At 38.2% G+C, this 21,466-nt stretch overlaps 1 protein-coding gene across 2 annotated transcripts in view; it reads left to right on the top strand.

Annotated features, from left to right (window-relative positions):
• The window catches only part of INPP5A (inositol polyphosphate-5-phosphatase A), a 241,060-nt gene that overhangs the window by 120,984 nt on the left and 98,610 nt on the right, over nucleotides 1-21,466 (top strand). For both annotated transcript variants that reach the window (XM_082764474.1, XM_082764473.1), the window contains exons 5-7: nucleotides 4,088-4,151; nucleotides 10,156-10,259; nucleotides 20,864-20,916. In XM_082764474.1, the coding sequence (XP_082620600.1) occupies nucleotides 4,088-4,151; nucleotides 10,156-10,259; nucleotides 20,864-20,916 (221 nt within the window). The remainder of the gene's footprint in view (nucleotides 1-4,087; nucleotides 4,152-10,155; nucleotides 10,260-20,863; nucleotides 20,917-21,466) is intronic.

The raw sequence follows: 21,466 nt of genomic DNA, 5'->3' as shown, positions 1-21,466 counted from the left end.
TTTCCCATTCCAGGATTCCAGTTTCATTTGCTTTTACATTTGTCAGACTTCAGGCATGTGGGATGTTATTTTCCAGGTACTTTGCTAGGCTTTTCTTTCTTCCTGTAAGGAGCAGAAACAAAGCTGTATCCTTATACTAAGTTCTTAGAGTGATATCACATAACAAAGTGGTATCCTTATACATGCCAGATTTTGGCCTATGCATTGAAGAAAGATGTAGGCCAGCTGGGGAGAATTCAGAAAGAGCAAAAAGTGACTCAGAATCTAGAGAACATGACTTTAATTCATTCTATGAAGTTAATAGAAGCTTCTGGTAAAACAATCATGTTTAACTGGATTTTATAGCTGAGAACATATTGAGCTGTTGTTTTTTTTTTGTTTGTTTGTTTTTTTTTGTAGCATGCATATATCAGATTCAAATAATTTAAACTTAGTACAATACTTTTGTTGTATGTTTTTGTTTAAAGTCAGCTCTCTAAATAAATGTGCAGGTAACAGCTCACTTTCTAGAATCCTTCCACTCAGGTACTTTACATAATTGTTACCACTGATTTCAGTAGAATAAAGTCTGCGTATGTATAAAACACCTCGATGTTAGCAATAGTGGATGCTTATGCATAAGATAAAATGCCATGATACAGAACTGTGCAGTGAGGTGCCCGCTTATCTGAGCATTTACCACATTCACTGCCTTTCCAAGTCAGTGTGAAGCAAAGGTACCGCAGCTGGGCCCCATGTGCCAACCCCATCTGAAAATAATAACAACTTTCTACCATCTGTGTTTTTAATCAACAACGATGCCTATGAGCAGTGCCTGTGTGCGTTCTAAAAACAAGACACTTCTAGTATAAGATTTGCCACTTTTCTACAGGCGTAGAAGTTGTGGCAGCATATATTTTTCTTTCTTTTTTTGAATTGTGGGCTTTCTAAGTGTAGTTATTTTCAAGTACAACAGTTGAATTTTAACTGTAACTTGCATTAAGACTTTTAAGCACTTAAGACTAATTACTAAGTCATTTTAAGACATTTATCTAGTTTTATCTAAGAGATAAAATGTACTTTCCCCCCCCAATAATACTCTTTATATATCGTGTAAATATTTAAAAATAATCACTTACATTTTTTATAACCAAGGGTCAGAGTATAATCAAAGTTTAGTTAGAGACAGCAGAGCTTTATTAATTGCTAATAATACTGTATTCAGTATTTATTATATTCAGTTAGTTATTAAATAGCAGGTTGCAATACTTTTGTATTGGGATTTTTTTTTTCTGGCGGTGTGTCCTTGTTGCAGGATAGTTAACCTTGAGTCCTCTGCAAGAATGTCTCTTGTATTTTCTTATTTGCCTCCTCCATATTAATAAAAAAAAAAAAAAGGCAAACCAAAAACGGAAAGCAAGCTGACTGGGTCACAGGGAAGTGTACTCATCAATTAAATGTGTGACAGTGTTTTCTGTTGGATGGACTAATATGTCAAGGAGAGGGGCTGGACCTCATGTTTGTGTTTTTGACAAATCAGCAAATGTTTCATCTCTGGATGTGCAGAATCTCATAAATAATGCAGCAGTCACAGAACCAAAACAGTATTCTGCCAGGAGGGTCTCTAACATTACAGGGGTAAAAAGACAGAAAGAAACAAAATCATCCTTTTTGTTTAATGCATTGTTTCTTGTATACTTCTCAGTAAGACTTTATGTAGACACAGGATACTGTCTTTTCTCCACTTCAGCTGCTTCTGTTGGGTGAATCATATGTGTTTAAAGGCTCATCAAATTTTCATTTAAAATTCATTCATTTTTATACTATGTTATAAGCATGTCTCAGAAACAGTCCAGCTAACGCAGGAGGTCCCACCCAAACCTCAGGAAGCACATCTGAGCTGTGCGGAGATGAACCACTGCCACAGGTTGCCCAGAGAGCTAGTGGAGCCTCCTCCTTGGAGATCTCCAAAAGCCTCCTGGACGTGGTCCGGGGCAATCTCCTCCAGGTGGCCCTGCTGGAGCAGGGGTTGGACCATATGGACCCAGAGGTCCCTGCCAGCCTCAGTCAGTCTGTGGTTTGGGGATTCTGTGAATCCATAGCAAGCTGGCCCCCTTTTTCACCAGCTAAACAACACAACCTGCATTGCAGTCAGTCTGAAGATAGATAGCATTTCACCCAAGTGCTTTAGCCTGTAAAAGTAAGAGGTATGCTTAAGTGGTATCCTGAATAAAGATGCTTTCTTTAATGAGGGACACAATAAACCTTAAATAAAAGCTTAAGATCTCAGAAATCTGCAGAAACCAGTAAAGTACTTAAGTATATGTAAGGGAGAGGTACTAATATCGTGCTAAATATGGGTGGACTTCATTATGCTTTTAAAATCAATTTGCTGGTATGGGTGGGAGTTTATATGTTTTTCTGAACATAGTAGATATTACTTGTATGTTTACATGCTTTATTCAGTCATAGACTGAATCATGAAAACTCTTACATAATTCCACAACTGGATTAAGTCACTGTTTTGAAAGAAAATAAGGAAAATAGGTGCTCAAGACTAGATCAGCAGAAGGAGTTATGATTACACATGCTGTATAAATCCAAACTATTAATGCATAATGCATAATATTTTAAGTGGTAGCTCTTTATTTGGGGAGGGAGGAGGAGAACAGGATGCTAAACTCTACTTCTGCTTATATGTAATATGACACGCAAATCATGCTGGTGTCAAGAAACTTAACATGTATTCAAGCAGCTAAGTCCCTGCTAGATATTTTTATATTCTTTCTCTTCAGCTCAGTGCATCATAGGAAAATACTTGACTCTGTAGTCTTCACACTGGCAATAGTAGTAGCACTTGCTCTCCAGGTGTGACTAGCAGAGGACATACTGTACTGTTCAGTCATTGTAACTATTGTCAAAACACTTTTTCACTAGGAAATTTATATAAACATGTACAAATATTCCCAACATTCTTGTCGGATTTTCAGTTTTACGCCCACTCTGCAGTTGGCAGCTATTGAGTCTGCACAGCTGAGTAGGAAGATGGAAATCACAGAATCAGAGAATTGTCTAGGTTGGAAGAGACCTCAAGATCATCGAGTCCAACCTCTGACCTAACACTAACCAGTCCTCCACTAAAATGTATCGCTAGGTTCAACATCTAAACTTCTTTTAAAGACCCCCAGGGATGGTGACTCCACCACTTCCCTGGGCAGCCCATTCCAATGCCTCACAACCCTCTCAGTAAAGAAGTTCTTCCTAATATCCAACCTAAAACACCCCTGGCACAACTTTATCCTGTTCCCCCTCGTCCTGTCACCAGGCACATGGGAGAATAGACCAACCCCCACCTCGCTACAGCTTCCTTTAATTCAGCCGACTATCCACCATCACTCCCAGGTCCTTCTCTGCCTGGCAGCTCTCCAACCATTCCTCTCCCAGCCTGTAGCTCTGCTTGGGGTTATTGCGCCCCAGGTGCAGGACCCGGCACTTGGCCTTGTTAACTTCATGCAGTTGACCTCAGCCCATCGGTGCAGCCTATCCAGATCCTCCTGCAGAGCTTTCCTACCCTCGAGCAGATCGACACACGCACCTAACTTGGTGTCATCTGCAAACTTACTGAGGGTGCACTCAATCCCCTCATCCAGAAAAAATGAAATCACAGAAATCCTGTGACTCATGCTCAAAGGCAATTGACTCTCTCAAGCCTTCCCTTGTTTCTGCACTATGCAGTCTCCTAAAGCATTTGTTTTGCACTTGGTGTGTAACAGAAATTGTCAGAATTGTCACAATTCTTTTTATTGTAAAAGAACTGTGGGGAAGCGATCTGTGTTTAGAAAGGTGCTTGTCTGTGTTACTAATTACGTCCATTCATTTAGTATTTCTAAAAGTATGCCTGATAATTATGTCCTTACCATGCTTAGTCAAATGTTAATGATCTTTATAATAGTATACAAAGCTTCAGAGAAACAGCTAAGGAAATTAATATTTTTATAGATTTTATGAAATGCAAAAATCATGTTTTTATTGCAGAGCATGATGCTTTAGTTTTTGTAAGCCAAAGTAGATATTTTTATAATTTCCTATTTTATTGCTTTTTTTACAGGCTCTAGGAAGTTTTTACTTTCTTCATGAATCTTTGAAAAACATCTACCAGTTTGATTTTAAAGGTAAGCAAAGGAATTAAATGCCATTAATTGTCTATTGGCTTTATACATGAAGGCAGTTTTCTTGTCATCTTTTCCTAATAGTGGTACCTAGCAGTTTTTCCATGATATGCAAACTTCTGTATAATGCATGCAAGTCTACTGATGGTAGGATTTCCTTTTCTTACCTTTTATAGACCTCTTAGAAGAAGTCAATGGACTGGCCACAGGTTGAAAACTGGTGCATTAATCATTCACATGCAAAAGGGACCTTTGGGTCTATAGAGATCCCTGATGATTTCAAAAGAACTCTAAATACCCTCAAGGTTCTTCTATGTAGATCAGATGTAGGACCAAGACCTTAAATGTCCGGCAGTGATGGTCATTCTGCAAAGCTGCTGAGCTAGATTTATGGCTCAAATTACTTTGGAGCAGTACAGGTCAGTAGGAAAGTGCCACTGTTTCTAACCCGCATTGATCCATCAGGTTAGAAATCTTGCTAAATCTCAGAAGTTTAAAAGTAATGCAGACTAGGTACATTAAATATTAGAAATATCATAGGTGATTATTGAATGCTTCCTGAAGATGTGTATAGCAAAGACTACACAAAACGTTTTTACAAACATATTTCAGTTCAGAACTGTCTGTACATGTAATACAAAAATCTTGCGAGCTTCATTTAGCTTACTGAGCAAAATCACATTAACGTTACATCTAGCATCCCATTAATTTGAGACACTGTTAAAATGATGGTAACTATAGAGCGAACTAATTGTCTTAATTATATAGATTAATTAGTTTTATTCTCAGTAGAGACAAATCATCTCTGCTCATTTAATCAAGGGTACAGGGTCTTCCTTTCTTGAAATAGTAGTTCTTGAATTTAGTTTCTTGAATAGTAGTATCTTGAAGAGTAGTTCCTTGAATGGTAGTTCAACATATATAACAATTAAAGGTTTAACCAGCGTTATTCTGTCTGTCATCACTGATTTCAATGCTGAAGGAAAGTTTTAGATCTAATATCATAGGCAGTCCAGAACATATTTTATTTCTGAGCGAGCATATTGGAAAAGTCAATAGTGATGTAAGGACTTCTAATAAGCGGTCAGCCTGCATGTCTAGTCTTTCTCCCAAACCAGAACAGTTCAGCAGACACTTAAGTAATGACTTATAATAACTATGAAATAATGAAATAATAACTGTGTGCAGGGTTTAAATATTGGAGGAAATCGACTTTGCTCATGAAACTGGGTGTCTAAGATGTTGCCCAGTCCCCAGATTGAACAACCTACTGGTCCACTGTGTGTGAAAGAGAAAGAGCCAGTAAAAGAGGCAAAGAAGCATGCATTTGTGTCCAAGATGGAAGCATTCATGACTGTTCATTCATTTTGCCTTATGAATGGCTTTGTGTTATAATTTGTGAACTATATCTGCAATTCCTGATTAGGTGCCACCACAATTTCACAGCACCAGTGCTGGAGGACTTAGCAGTTTCTCTCTGAATTCCACCTAAAGCTTCCTCCCCTTTTATCATATATGAGAGGTGTCCAGCTCTAGCAACATTTGACAGAGTGAAATGATGGTTGTGTTAGGAGAAGAGGAGCATTCTGGGTCTATTCATCATTGATTGACAGCTTATTTTGCTACTGTAGAGCTTTTAAAAGAAAATGTAAAAATTAGAAAAAAATGAGAAAACAGAAGACAAAAGTCTAGATAAAAATAATAGATGTAAAAAGAATAAACAGGTACTTGTTCCAGAAAATAAACATTTTAAATGTTCAGTGCCTCATTTTGCTGAGCAAAACCTGTCATACACTCTTTAGCAAAGCCAGTTGAGGTGTGAACCATGGACATAAAGATGCGTTTGGCCAACTCATAACTTGGAAAAAAAACTCTTAAGAAAAATCAAAGGAAATCAGGTGCTACACTGGAAAAGTGTTATAAGTCACCTGCTGTTCTCCTAATGTAGAGCAAAATCAGTCTCCCAATGTAGTGTTTGTAAAATATAACCCTGAAGGCTCCCATCTTTCAGGCAAAATGTAAAACTTGCCTCCTCTCTCATGACTATTGACATTTTCACGGTGCTTTAAGCTCTTAAATCAGAGGTAAAATCCAAATGGATACAAATGTTCTCTGCACAAAACTCACTATGAAATTCTGGTTCTACTCAAAAGCATGCAAAAAATCCATGTTTAAATACAATTTAATGTTCCTGTAACATAACTGTATCTTTTCAAAATTCACTACCTGGTTAGACGTGGCTTAATACAGCCTTTAGAAGAATATAGATTGTTTCTGGTTTTGAGTTCTCAAGAAGAAATATTTGAGTTTAAAAGTAAGAACAACTTTTTCCTACAGCCTCATGCATTAATTCTACAGCATAGAAGGTGTTGGACTATTTTTACAGTTGTCAGAGGCCCAAAAGTTTGCTCACAATTTAAACTACTGAAAAGCTGTGTGCTCTGCAGAGCCATCATGTAGCAGAGGGGTTTGCTGACTGGGGTGTTAGGCTGACTTCAGTCCATCTCTCATCTATTCAACAGTGCCACAGCTTTGATTAGCAGAACAAATCTTGTTTTCTCTGGTGTGAAATCAGAAACAGTGTGAAAGTATTTTTACTTGGAAATTGATTAGAAGGCACGCTTCTTTTCTGTTGCACTGGTTTATCAGCAGTCATGTAAATGAATCACTAGTTCATATTTAGCATTGATGTTAACATAACTTGATGGTAAAATTCCTCCTTTTTGCCAAGTGCTACCTTTTATTTAGGTTCTCACAGAAAAAGCCTTCAGTCCTTACAGATCTGCCAAATGTATTCTGTATCCTGAATGACGTCAGGATCTTTTTGCTGACACTGTTAAACTTGTGAAAGAGGCACATCCGTCCATGATCTACTTGGAATGATGCTGCATTAGTTTATCGGGACATTTGTTTCGTCTTCCTATGGGAGCCAGATCTCAAAGTGATTGGCACATAAAGAATGATTTCTTTTTCCCCTGAAAGAAGTATTGCTACATTACAGTAAATGCTTCCTCTGATGATATAAAATACTTTATCTAGACAACTTAAAGTGACAAGTTTTTGTGTTGCTTGGTATTTTCACCAGATATCCAGTAGAACTAGGCCATTCAGGGCTCTTGACAATAGCAGTTTGGGAGTTTTTCTCTGATGCATACCTAGTCAAAACTCAATCCAGTTGGATAGTTCCAGCTTATTGTTAACTGTCAGATAGCTACCCAGCTTCCCATGTCAGAGGAGTTTGATAAATTTGGTCAAGTTCTCACTTCTAGAGATGCCAGGACATTGCCCTGATCAGGAGAAAGGCTGAGTACAAAGCGGTTCAAAAAGCAGAACTGCTTGTTCATGGTCCATATAGATCCATAGATTGTTCTTTAACGTTGAAAAGTCTGTGTTATTTCTATCTGTGATGCAACCGTTCATTAAAAAGTTCTAAAGAGCTTTGCTTTACCACTAAATCTCTTCTACAAACACAGTACCCATTCCAGCTTTAAATTCACATGTCAACCTTGTGCTGATAGCAAGAAATCGATAATCTGAAAGAGTTGGGTGGCTACATTGTCACAACACATACAGGATTTGGATGAAGCGAGTCTCATTCATCTTCTACATATTCCCACATTAAGATTTTTATTTTCTTGGTTTACAAAAGACCTATTTGTCCTGAGGTCTGATTTTTATTTTTTTAAATAATTTTCACTCTCTGAACTGATTAATGGGCATCAAACTAAAACTAAAACTTGTTGATTACATTACTGGCCTTCTTGATTGATGAAGGCTGGCATGTAGCAGTAGGGACGTTGGCAGAGTTGGAAACTGTTTCCACCTATGCACATAGGGACTGCTGTACTATATCAGACCGGTAACTGTTTTTAAATATGGCAGAGATTCAGAGGAAGATGAAGGAAATCCTCTGGTGGGCAGCTATAGAACAGTTACATCTCAGGAGTCAGTCAAGGTTAGACCTTAAAGTTTAACAACAGTCCTCTCGAGGGCTCTGCTCATGCATGTATGATTTCAGTTGTAATTCTGGGTATTTAAACAGTTACGAATATCCAGTATTTTTCAGGATCTTGCTCAAGTCTGACGGTCTGGGATAATAAGATGCCCATCATCAAAATAATGCATTAGGTAGAGAATAAACTTCACATTTATATTGTGTTTCACATAGCTATTTCTGAATGTAATTGACTGTTCCCATTCCTGTCTTGGGACATAACAGAAGAAATTTCTGATTTTCCTGCTGTAGGCCACTCAGTATTTAGTTTCAGTGCAGTTTTCTGCCTGCTACTCTCACTTCTTTGAGGAAAAACATGCACTCTCTCCATTATAAGTATTTTTTTCCCCATTTCTTGTTTTATCTCAGAGTATGGTAGTGCTGCAGTGACTTCAGTGGATTGCTTGACCATGTCACCTTTCTTTGCAGGAGAAATTGTTAACCAAAAACAGATTTAATTTTCACAGAAGAAGCTGCCTACCTGTTTTTCAATTTCTGCTTTTCTAGGAGGCGTTTGAGAAAATAGTGAGGAGGCAGTTGCACACTCAGGCTGGTCAGATTTAGATATTAATAAGGAATTGTACTAATGCTATAAGAAAGACCTGGACATACTGGAGCAGGTCCAGCAAAGTGCCACTAAGATATTGGAGCATCTTCCATGTGAGATGGGGATGAGAGATCTGGGACTGTTTTTGTCTTGTGACATGAAGGCTGGAGAGGGACCTCATCAGTAAGTGTAAATACCTGCAGGGAGAGTGCAAAGAAGAGGCAGCCAGGCTCTTCTCAGTGCTGCACAGTGACAGGACAAGAGGCGACAGGCCCAAATTTAAATACACCACTTAAATGTAAGAGAAAATATTTTTGATAGGAGGTCAGACACTGGAGCAGGCACCCCAGGAAGGCTGTGGGGTCTGTGTTCCTGGAGAGGCCCAATCCTGAGCACCCTTCTATAGGTACCTGCTGGGAGCAGGTTGGGACGGGGATCTCCAGAACTCCCACCAGCCCCACCGACCTGTCTACTGGTGACTTCTTCCCACCTTGCTACAAAACTGAGGTGTTCATACTTAAAAGCAATTCACTAAAAGATTTGTTGACCTGAACCCTGAAAAATAGCTTTCTTTTTTTTTTTTTCTTTTTCCCTTGAGAGTTTGAGGAGGTGGTATTTGGGAATTACACATCCTTCAGTAAATACTGGTATTTGTACTCATTCCTACGAAGCTTCCTGCAATAGCTGGATTATTACTCCTGTGCTAGTCAGCTCCTCCAGACAGACACAGCTTACTGTCTAGTATCCTTTATTTTAGTTTTTTAACTGACACGGCTAGCCAAGCAGCAGATTTAAATATGGCCAGACTCTAAGTAGATGATAATTGTCAATATTGTTGATTTGAAGCAGCAGGCCAAAAGCTGAGATAATTTTAATGACTGCATACTAGTTTGCTGTGTAAAAGTTGTGATTACAGATGTGTTACAAATGTGATGACAAATGTGTTAACAAGCATAAGTTGATGTTCATATAGGTAGACTTGAAATCTGAAAAAAATAGTTGCTAGATAAACCATGGAGATAATCATCACTCATAAGTAACACTTTTCACCTTAATGTGTTTTTTATTAATTTTCCTGTTAATTATCCAGTGTGAATTGCTGGATATTGGCTGAGGATGCGAATAGGTGTTTCTTTGAAGAGCCATGTCAGAAAGTGAGTGCTTGAGGATACAGAGGCTGAATTCATAATTAGAGCTCCAACACTTCACATCGCTCTGAGTAGTAAAAATAATAATAACCCTAATTGTATAGCTTGAGAATGTCAGATGTAAGAGAGTATGTTTATACGTTTTAGTGGTCTCAATTTTGTTTTGTTTTGTTTTTTTCCCAAGAACAACTCAGTGCTTGCCTACTTCTGCTAAGACCTTACCTGTTACACAGATGCAACAGCTTTTCCAATGAGTGCTGTAAGTTGTTTGTAACACTGAATATATGTATGTTAAGTTTGTTTTATATCTATTCCTAGCTAAGAAGTATAAAAAGGTTACCGGGAAAGAAATCTACTCAGACACTTTAGAAAGCACGCCCATGCTGGAAAAAGAGAAGTTTCCACAGGATTATTTCCCTGAGGTATGTACATTCCCAGATACCAGGTTTCATTCTGATTTGCTCTGATTACTTGAGTAACTGTTCTAAGAATGTAAATAAGGTCAGTATTGAGTCTTGATTTTTTTTTTCTTTTCTTTTTGGTGTATCCGTTTCTTATAACCAGTTTCTTATATAGATGTCGGTTTCTTATATATATGTTTTAAACCAATGCATGAATTTACTAAGTTCAAATGGAGTTCTTTGTGTAGCAGAAAATGCTTGTGAAGGATGGAGACAGTGATGAAAAGTCTTGTTTATACATTTAAAACCAAAGAAATAGCACACAGTGCCAATTGCAAGCCTGTTTCAGGGGGTCTTAACTCCCTGACAGGGTGAGACACAACTCCGAATTGATTCCATTTGTATTCAGCTGTTGCAACTCATGGTTGCAGTGATGCTGGCTTTTCTTTGGCACTGCTAGGTACTGCTGCAGATATAGGGGGAATTCTTACTGGCACAAGAAAGCACACAATTTTCAAACATACAGATATTTTTCTTCACACTGCCATTGTATTCCCTTCTGTTTCTGCTCTCCTAAGAAGAGCGTACTGTGCGTCTGGACTAAAGCCTTTTCAAACCCAGAAACACAGGATAACCTGATGCTTTCCTTCCATTGCAGCTGCAAGTGCAATTGCACGTGTGACTTTGCATGCAGTTCTGGTACTTGATGACCTTAATTTCTTCATTTTTTAATTTTAAGAACATCTAGATCATGTCTAAGTGTTTGACAGTTATTGTTCACTACAAACCAGGTGAATACATTTGTTGAATTAACGTACCATTTGTGGATTAAATTGGCTCACTTTAATATTAGAAAGAACTAAGTAAACTTTAAAAATTACTTAGAATGTGTAAATATCCACACTTACAGACACTGAAGTAATATATGTGTGCTTGGAACAGGGTTGCATAAATAGTTTGAAGCTGCTGGGATGTTGGTTATTCTTTTTTCTTTTCTTGGATGCTAACTTTATTTTTGTAATGTTTTTTATCTCTCTGCTGGAAGGGAAAACTGCCTTTGATGTAATTTTACAAGTTTTTACTTCTTCTAATAAACATCTTAAATATTTTTTGGAGTTAAGTGTTACATCATGTTGAAGGAAATTCAAGTGGTTACTTGGATATTTATTTTTCTACTCTATCAGCAATAAACTGTAGCAGTATGGGTCATTGACAGCGTAAGTAGGACATGAACACTGCTGTTGAATGATTTTATTGTAATACTGAGAGCACTGAACAGCAGCATGATTTCTGTTAACACATGTAGCAGGAATAGGCCAAATTAGGAATTGTTCATTGATACCTAGGAAGAATTATTTCCATCATTACTTCAGTACTGTTGTTTAATCATGAGACTGGCAAATTTGTAACTTCATAGAATCATACAATGTCTCGGGTTGGAAGGGACCTTAAAGATCATCCAGTTACAACCCCCTGCCACAAGCAGGGATGCCACCCCCTGGGTCAGGTTGCTCTGGGCCCCATCCAGCCTGGCCTTGAACACCTCCAGGAACGGGGCATCCACAACCTCTCTGGGCAACCTGTGCCAGTGCCTCACCACCCTCTGAGCAAAGAATTTCCTCCTAATCTCTAATCTAAATCTCCCCTCTTTTAATTTAAAACCATTCCCCCTTGTCCTATCATTATCTGATTGATCAGAGTCACTCTATCTTTTTTATAAGCCCCCTTGAAGTACTGAAAAGCTGCAATTAGGTTATCCTGGAGCCTTCTTTTCTTCAGGCTGAGCAGCCCCAGCTCTCTCAGCCTTTCTTCTTAGAAGAGGTGCTCCAGGGTACCTCTCATTTCCTCCTCTCCCTTCTCCTCCCTGTCCTGCTGAGGACGGGCAGTGTGGTACTCAGCTGCTTCCTGACATTAAACCGTGCTCACTCGTAACTAAGACATGAACAAATCCTTGAAAGGTCTGTTCTCGCACACAGCACAATACCTGGTAATAGTGTTGCTTGCAGGACGTATAGAACAGCCTGGGGGATTAATTTGTTTTATTTCAGAGCTTCACACAGAGAGGAAGCTGCTAAGGGCTCTCAGGAACTGCATTGATGAAGATAGCAGCAGCATTGATATCTACAATTCTGTGACTTTTTGTGGTCATTCAGTGTGTAACCAGGCACGCATCAAGCCAGCATATTTTTTGTTTGAAAAATTAGGAAACTTGAAAAATTAGAAAACAATTGTGATCATTTTATACTACACTGTTTTTCATTTTGGACTAAAGACCAAGGAGTCTCTCAAGCATACATAAGCACAGCAAGAACAATAAAAAAATAACAGTAACATAATTTTGGTTCTCTTATACACATTTGATAATATTTTTAAAGCTAAAATTAATTCCTGATATTACCTGTTTTATTCCTAGCCAAATGCTGCTAATAATGATACTAATTTAAAGACCACAAAATAATTTGTATTTTGAAAATGAGTTCACACAGCAGAATGCATGAACAGCATATCACATCAGATACTACATTTACATGCTCTTGCATGTTTTAGCCAGACTTCTCATATCACATTTACAATATTTTTGTGTGAAAAATGGTTTAAGACTGATTTCTTTTCTTTTTATTACTGCTGTTTAAGGATGATCTAAAAGTAATTACAATGATTGAGGCATAATGCAATTCAAAATAATTACAGCCCACTGCATATAAAACTAACAAAACTTTCTGTCTTGATTTATGGGGCCTCTTGGCTAGGCATAAGACTCAAATGATGCCTCTGGGAGCAACACTCCAGATAATGTTAGGCCATTTTAAAAAAAGCAGATTTGTGTAGTCTATCAGGCCTGAGTAATTTTTTTTTTCCCATAGTGAGAAATTGGTTGTTATCATAGATCACAGATACTGCTCAAAGCTCTTATGAAAGATGAATTAATTTCACTAATGCTTTAATGCAAACCTTTCATGGAGAAGGCTGTATGGTGATAACCTTACTGCGGTCTCTCCTTTCTCAATGATGATTTATGTTGTCTTTTAGTAGATGAAACTGCCTGTATTCACAATCCATCTGCTGGCTAAAGGAATCCTATTAACAGAGGATCTGAGAAGAGACTTAATATTGTGAGGTGAAAGATGTGGTATCCCCTTTCTGGGACGTGAAGTTGGATGTTTTTTTCTTATTTTAAAATGTAGATACCTCTCTTAGAGCACAGATGATCTATATCATCTCTACCTGGTTTTATGTTGTTTTACAGATGGTGGATCAGCTAGTTAATATATGTTACAGTCAAAATAAAGATAATTTCTTTAAAATCTGGAATATGAAACAGTTTTTTCTTTTTGCCTTTCTAGGCTATAGTTCTTTACATTCTGTTTCCAAAATTTTCTTCTTTCCAAGCACTGTATTTGAGAATATTAAAGCACATCAATGACCCAAAATATGTGAGGCACGTTGCTCATCTGCAGTACGTATCTAAGGTGAAAGACGACATTTTTATATTTAAGTTAAACAATTGTTCACCTATGGGGCTGTATTTGGTCCAAAGCCTACTAACTTTTCCTTTCTTAATGTTAAATGAATTATTAATGTCAAGCATGTGAATTATTTATTGAAGCTAAAGGAATTAATTGTTTTCAATCTATCAATATCTAAAGGTAATTTACAGGTTTTTGTGTGGAACACACAAATTACACACTAAAACAAACGCCATTTGATGAAGTAGAGGCATAGGTGTCCTTGCTTTATTCAGCCTAGGCTGAGTAACGCATTCATCAGATCTCCAGCGCAAGCTGAAGCACCTCTCCGGTCTCCTGTGCTGGCTTTCTCTAGGGCTGGAGTCTTTTGATTAGGCCCAACCCATCATGTTTCCATCCACCATTGCTGTTTTTGTAATTATTTTAAATCATATGTTCCAGTAATAATATAATTTTTTGTATAAATACATCCAAAAGAAAGTCATACGTGGTCAGTTGCTGAGTTAGGCTTATCCTAACATTAACAGCAAAGGCACTGTGAGATAAGAGTTCCAATTTTGGCATTTGGGACAAGTCATGTCACCTTGTCATGACTGGCAATCTCATGTATAGCTGTCATGTTATCACCATGCTACTATTACTTTAATAATATACATTTTGTTATGGTAGTTATCTACCTTTAGTAAATACTGCATTCTCAGGATACTTCAGGTGAAATGAGCTTCAGAGTTGCTATTGTATTTTGGTTTGGGGGCCTAAAATTTAGGTCCTTTGTTTATACTCCCATCAACCCTAAATTCTGCTGTTTGAGAGAAAGGAACTCCTGTAGATTTAAATGTTATTTGGAGAGTTTAGTAAAATACAGGAGAAAAAAGATGTCTTGAAAGAAAACAGAATAAATTGTATCTCTGTGGATATGAAGTGTGAGAACAGGCTGGTGGTTTGTGTTACTCTTTCTCATCATTGTTTTATATGTATACCTGTACCCATTGCTTCCACAGGCCTTCTGCCAACTTGACATTGTAACTTAAAACTTTCTTACAAGTAAATACTTAACTCTGTCTTAACATCAAAAGCTGCATATTATTGTATTTCTGTTTTCTAAAATAACTTTCAGTGAACAAATTATATATTGCTACTGGTTGGTTTCTTCACTGGTGATGTGTATACAAAAAAGCCAACAGCAATAACGATTGAAATGTTACATGGTGTTGTATGTGAAAATAAGTGGAGCAAGTGTATGTTTTATCATGTATTTATTATATTTGTTTACATCATACACAGACTTAAATTTGGTCTTCTGGTAGATGTATTATTAAGTACAACTCTATGCTGTATTCTGGTAAATAAATGGTAATCAAAGCAGTATGTCAAAAAGCAAATTATCACTTAAATTACTGATATTACACTACGTAGTAGACTTTGTCACTCGATTAACTTCACATTCTTGAGGTCTCCTTATACATTTTTTGATAAGTGAACTTTAAATTTATATAATGGCTCTTAAAAATCTTTTACCAGTAAAAATATGACTGAATAGTGCTGTTCCAATATTTGTTTAGTGTTCAAAGGCTGAGTTAGGGTTGAATTTCCCATGTACTATGCAGCATTCTGAAATACAGGACGATCAGAAAGAAACTTTGAAGAATTTGTATACGAACTAATAAAAACACAGTAACATAAATTCTTTAATTTTGTGAATTGATCTAAGGAAAGAAGGAAAGTCATTTGGGAGCACGAGCTGCCTTCCACATGGTTTTTATGGAAAGTTGCCCCAAAACATGCCTTTTCTGCTGGTCAGTAAAACATTAAGCATTTTATGAGTACATGAGATGCAAGTTTCTGCATGAGTTCTCATTGCAGCGACACAGGCCTGTTAATACCGAACAGTGCTAGGTGTGTTGGTTGTTCTTCCTGTTCAGTGCTTGGCTGGCTCACAGGAGATTTCCCATCTTCGTCTGTGAGCTGTGGTGTCCCTTTAAGAAGCTGCAATTACACTGCAGTCATTGCCACTTTAATATGTCTTTCCTTCATGCCCCTGTTTTGTATGGTTGAATAAACCCTTGCTGGGTCAGTATTTAATTTGATATGGTCCCTCTCAGTAAAATGATGGAGAAAAGATGAATTAAAGCTCTGTGCTAGTCATTATCAATCATGGTTTGTGTGCATTACTTATTGCTCACAGTGCTTTTTGACATTAGCCCTCTATAACCTCTCTCTTCATGTTAATGTTGTCTGGAGGTCCTTTTACCCGATGTAGCAGAGGTTATTTATGTAGGTGGTGTTTCTAGGGGGTTTTAAAAGGTCAGCACGATCTCCTGAGAGACTCTATTCACAAAGAAAAGGCTGATGGAATGTAACTACAAGTTTTCAAATTGTGATTTTTCTTAAGGACTTCTAATACGGATTTGCTGGAATTTCAGTTACACTTATTAAAGCAGAAAAGTGGCAAAGTAACATCTACGATATACTACTGCCCTTAAAACGAATATTCGCAATGCATGCATGAGGAAACGCCAAACTACAGTAAGAGATTCCTGTGTTTTACCATATCATGAAACAAATTGTGTAAATACCTTTTAATTGGCTTGTATCAATGAAGGCTTGCACGAAACGTAAGCTCTGCATCAGAGCTAAGGGCTGGGCATGCTTTATTACTGGTATTGCTTGTATTGGTGTGGTAGTCGGTGACAGAGTCAGCGTGAAGGCCTGTGGGATGGCCTGTTGAAGAAGTGTGTGATGATTGACAGCAAGACTCTCAGTCTCATACGCTATGGTTACACAAAACCTTAAGCTAATTGTACATACTTGAGTCTATGGCAGCAGGCAGGACACATCCCAGGGAGAAGGGGATCCGGCTGATGTCGTTGTGAGGCCTTTCTTTGCTATTGGAAAAAGGAGAGCTTCTTGAGGGCTGGGAAAACATGAATGTCACCGCTGTTTTCAAAAAGGGCAAAAAGGAGTCCCAGGCAGCCAGCTTGACCTCAAATGTGGGAAGATGATGGAGCAAACCTTTCTAGGTGACCAGTTGCGTGGACATAAGGGAATGCCCCGAATGTTGTTTACACTAACACGAGCAAGGCTTCTGATACAGTTTCCCATAGTACCCTTGAAGCCAAACTGGTGAAATGTGTCTGGAGTAGGCGGACTACAAGATGACTGGGAAGTTGGCCATCAACCAGCCTCAGAGTGATGATCTGTGGTGCAGCTGGTGGCTAGTTGCTGGTGGTGTTCCTCAGGCTGATTCTGGGGTCATTACTACTCAACATCTGTGTTAACAGTTTGGACAGTAGGATGGAACAAATGCTCAACTGCAGATGATGTCAAGTTGGGGTAGCAATAAAGGCGGTAGAGGGCAGGGTTGCTGTTCAGAGGGACCTCAACAGGCTGAAGAAGTCATTTGATGGGTATGTTTGGCAAAGGTCGATGCCAAGTATCCCCTAAAGGGATGGAATAACCTGTAAAGCAGTACAGGCTGGAGGTGACTGTCCAGAAAACAGAAAAGGACCAGGATCTTGTTGCACAGGAAGTACATGACCCAGCACTGTGCTTTGGCTGCAAGAAATGACAACAATATCCTAGTTACATTAGGTCCCAGGAAGGGACTCTTCCCCTCTATTTGGCATCATGTCTCCAGTGTTTTGTTTTTGGGAACCCCTGGACCAGACAGATGGGGGCAAACTGGAGCAAGCACAGCAGAGGCACCGAGCTGGTTGGGGCTAAACTGGGGGATGCTGGAGGAGGATGAGAGAGCTGGTCTGTGCTGCAAGTAGAGGGTGGTAAGGCGTACCATGGCGCTGGCTGCTGTGGCCAGCTGCTGGCTTTTGAGGGGTGCAGCCAGGCTCTTCTAGGTGGTGTACAGCAGAAGCACAAGGGGCAGTGGTCAGCACTTGCAGCAGGGGAAAATCTGACTAAACAGGGGGTGGGGGGGTAGGGGGAGACACAACACCATAAGGATAAACAGATAAACAGTAGAAGAGAGGCAGGCCCAGGTGGGTTTTGGAATCAGTGTCCTTGGGGATGCTCAAAACCCGACTGGATATAGCTCTAAGCAACCTAATATAATTGGCCCTGTTTCTCTTTTACATCTTTTGAAGTACCTATTGTGTTGCCAAAGAGGAAAACAGCAAATGAAAAATGACAGCTCAATTTAAAGCATTGTCTTGGACCACATTATAGGCTTGGACTATTTGATTTTAAGTTCAATGTATTATTTTTCAGTAATTAGGAGTTTGATACAGTTACTTTTAGGAATGAGATGACAGAAGCCCCTTTTCCAGTGAGATTATGTTTAGTGCAATGTTGGATGCTTTTAGCATTTAACTTTTTTGAGTGTTTTCATTTTGAAAAAAATGTTGACATTTTGCCAACTCTCAACTTGTAACAGTATTGCCATGGTCATCACAGCAACCCTGAATGGAAGGGACCTTATTGGGTTATGGGATTTGTAGTTCAGATGTGAAGGCTGAGCTGTCAGGAAGAATTGGTATTATCCCTCCAGCCTACCTTTCAAATTGACCAGTGACTGCAAGAACCACAGAAAACATTTAAAATAAATTAGATAATTATTCATAGCTACCACAGAGTTTTTTTCAGGAGCTGCAGTTTAAGAAAAATTAAAAATTGGGACCTCTTAAGGGAAAATAATAGAGATTTAGATTAATTATTTCATCTTTGAATGTATCCATTGACTAGATTTTAGAATAGTGAACTGTTGGGGTTTCCTCCCTAAATACAATATAATACAATACATATTTTTTAAGTAATGCTAAAGATATGTATCCCAAGCCATATGATTTCTTTTTCTGTTTCTGACCAGAAACTATATATATGGTTTTCTTTCTTTACTACAATGCTTCAGTTGTACCTTCACCTTCTGTAATGCTAATAAATGAATATGCTTGGAAAAGGAAGGCATAAGAAAAGATGAAGTCTCTAAAGAAAGTGGAAGAAAACATGTCTTGACATTCTGGAGTTCTTTCCAGGGAGGTCATGGACAGGGAGATGAACAATTTTATTAAAAAAATCAAAAATATGAGATTTTTGCAATCTGGGGTTATCACAACTGGTCTCATCAAAAACACCTATTTCAACCTTGTGTGGAGTTGCAGAACTGATGCAGTCAGCTGCCAGCAGTCACCAGGTGGTGATCTGCATGGTGGCACAAGGGATGAACTTCACATGGGCTCAGAGGTGAAGACCATTTATTCTGTACAATCTCTGTTTATAAAATTTTTCTCTTTTTGTCTGTAGGAAATTCTTACATTTGGCAGAATATTTTTTAATTTATTCTTTTCCGTCTTATATATGTCCTGTGATCACACTGAAAGTTAACCAAGTACAGACATAAGTCAAGAACAGAAAGTTCATTTTGTCTCTATGGTATCAAATACAAATTTTGGTTCACTGGATAAAGGACTTTGTTGTTAGCCACTGGTCTTGGACTCAGCAGTGTCAAGAGGACCATTTTCTTGTGCTGTCCATTGCTATAGTAATGCAAAGCTGATAAAACTCATTCAGGAAGAGCCTTGGACCCTCCTTCAGTGGGGTCAGCACAGCCAAGACCTCAGGTAAGCAGCCAAGCTGCAGTTTTTCCTGCAGCTCTCACAGTAAAATTTGGCTGTAGAAGTCCATGTGGGAAGGTCATACAAATCTGCAGGAAAGGTGGTTCTGTAGTTACCACCTGAAGTAACAAATACTAATATCAGGTTTCCCAAAGTTATAATACATAAATTTGGATAAAGATATGCTCTCGAATTTTGTAGACAGTTGTTTACTTCTTAGTTTTGTAGCATGCAGGTAACTTTTTTTTTTTTTTTTTTTTTTTTTTTTTTTTACAAAATTATAAGCTCTAAAGTTGAGTGTGGTCAATGAAATATGCTGTCATTTACAGATAATTTTGCACATTTTTCTGGGTTTGAATAGAAGAGAAGAACTGTATATAAATGGTTTTCACATTCAAGCTTTCAAGAATAAGTCATTTACTCAGTAAAATAAACATTCTTATATCTTTGTAAGCATATTGTGAATCTAGGGAGAATCCTCATGGAAAAGGGGCCCTGGCAAAGGAGTTTTATGTCTGGTTGGTCTTGATTGCAGTTGCAGAAACGAAGGAGGTTTTTTGTTGTTACTTTGTTTGTGCCTAACGAGGAGAGGAAGAGGTGGAAGATACGTAACTGTTATCTGAAAGGTGATTAGAGAACAGTCCATTTAGATTTTACAAGGTAGTTCACCGTCTTGGGAGGATTTTGGACCTTGACATTTCATAAGGACTGTCTATTCACAGTGAGACAGATAAATACATCTGGCGAGTCTCTGAAGACTATAGGCAGTGCATTAGGAGAGGCTTAGGGAGTGATGCTCCTAACTGTGGGAAACACATTGCTGTGGCTGATGTTTTATTAGTAATAAGTGGTTGCAGTCTTTTGCTACAGAATCATTGGCATCATTATTTAGGCCTGTCTGGGACAGCAGTCGTTACCAGTGAAGGTTTACCTAGCCTCACATTCATTGTTGGTGAATAAAAAGGATGCAGAATCATGTCTTTTTGTGGGATGTTGTAATTCATGGCAGCAGTTTAGGAGTGGTGCTGAAAAAATCCTTTTGCTGTACCAGAGGTATGGTATATTGGCGAGAGCTGATGTGTGGCTTTCTCGCAAATGTTACAGTTTTGATAAATGTAATGTTTTACCATTATTTAAATTCCCTTTAACTTTTATAGAAATATTAGGTGGGTTGGCTCAGCAGGAGAAATAGCTTTCTAGCACATCTCATTCATTTTAATTTAATGTAAATCTCTGACGACGTTTTACAGGTCAGGTAAAATTACAAAGGAGACAAGACATTTATGCATAGGCAGTAAGAATTTGTTGTTTTAGGACAAACATAAGTATAAAAAGCTATCCTAATTGGTTATCTAAACAACTACCAGGGCTTATATTAATTTTACACATAAGTTTATAACTGTATTTCAGAACCAAAAATGTAAGTAATTCCAGGAGATGATGTATGTTTTCAAGCTTCTTCAGTCAGTGTGTAGTGCTTTTTAGTTATGTTGTATGATGAACTTTGTTTTACTTGCTTCTCTGTGTAAGTACATTTCACTTTCACAGTAATCCTTTGCTTAAGATGACTGATTCTTATTTGCTTCTTTTTCAGTGCAAGTGGTCCAGAAAAGGTTTCATTCGAACAAGGTGGTGTATTACTGATTGGTACGTTGCATCTTTATTTCTGATGGTGTGTATTAAGTGTATTTTTATTAGCAACTATTATGGAGAAGGTATTCATATACATAAAGAATTGATTAGTTCCAAAGCAGTTACTTGAGTTTATTGAGCACATAACACTCAATAAGTCATAATGATGCACGACAAGATGTGATTTGAATATTCGTAGGTATGTGCAATTAACACGGGATAATTCAGGTCATAAGCAATCTCTTGATCAAGCATAATCAAAAAGGTCTGGTGTATGTGACTAAGGAGACAGGTATGGAGTCACAGTGTGCCACCTAAACGCATTCCCCAACCCCTCCCCATCACACCTGATACAGCCAGGGGTCTACAGCACATTGCACAGGTCAGACACTGGTCCTGGGTGAATGCAGCCCACACTTCTTGGATTTGTGAGAAAAAAAATGTTGTTCTTTGTGAAGTCTTTAAGCTGGCCATTTAAGGCCCCATCAAATTTCCACTGAAGTAGGTGGAGGGACCCTACCATTAAGGAATGCAGCACTGTTACACCAGTTCTTACTATATTATT

The sequence above is a fragment of the Aythya marila genome, assembly GCF_965140915.1.
Source record: "Aythya marila genome assembly, chromosome: 7".
Classification (NCBI taxonomy): domain Eukaryota; kingdom Metazoa; phylum Chordata; class Aves; order Anseriformes; family Anatidae; genus Aythya; species Aythya marila.
Note: the sequence above shows the minus strand (reverse complement) of the source record. Positions and strands in the feature narration are given on the sequence as shown.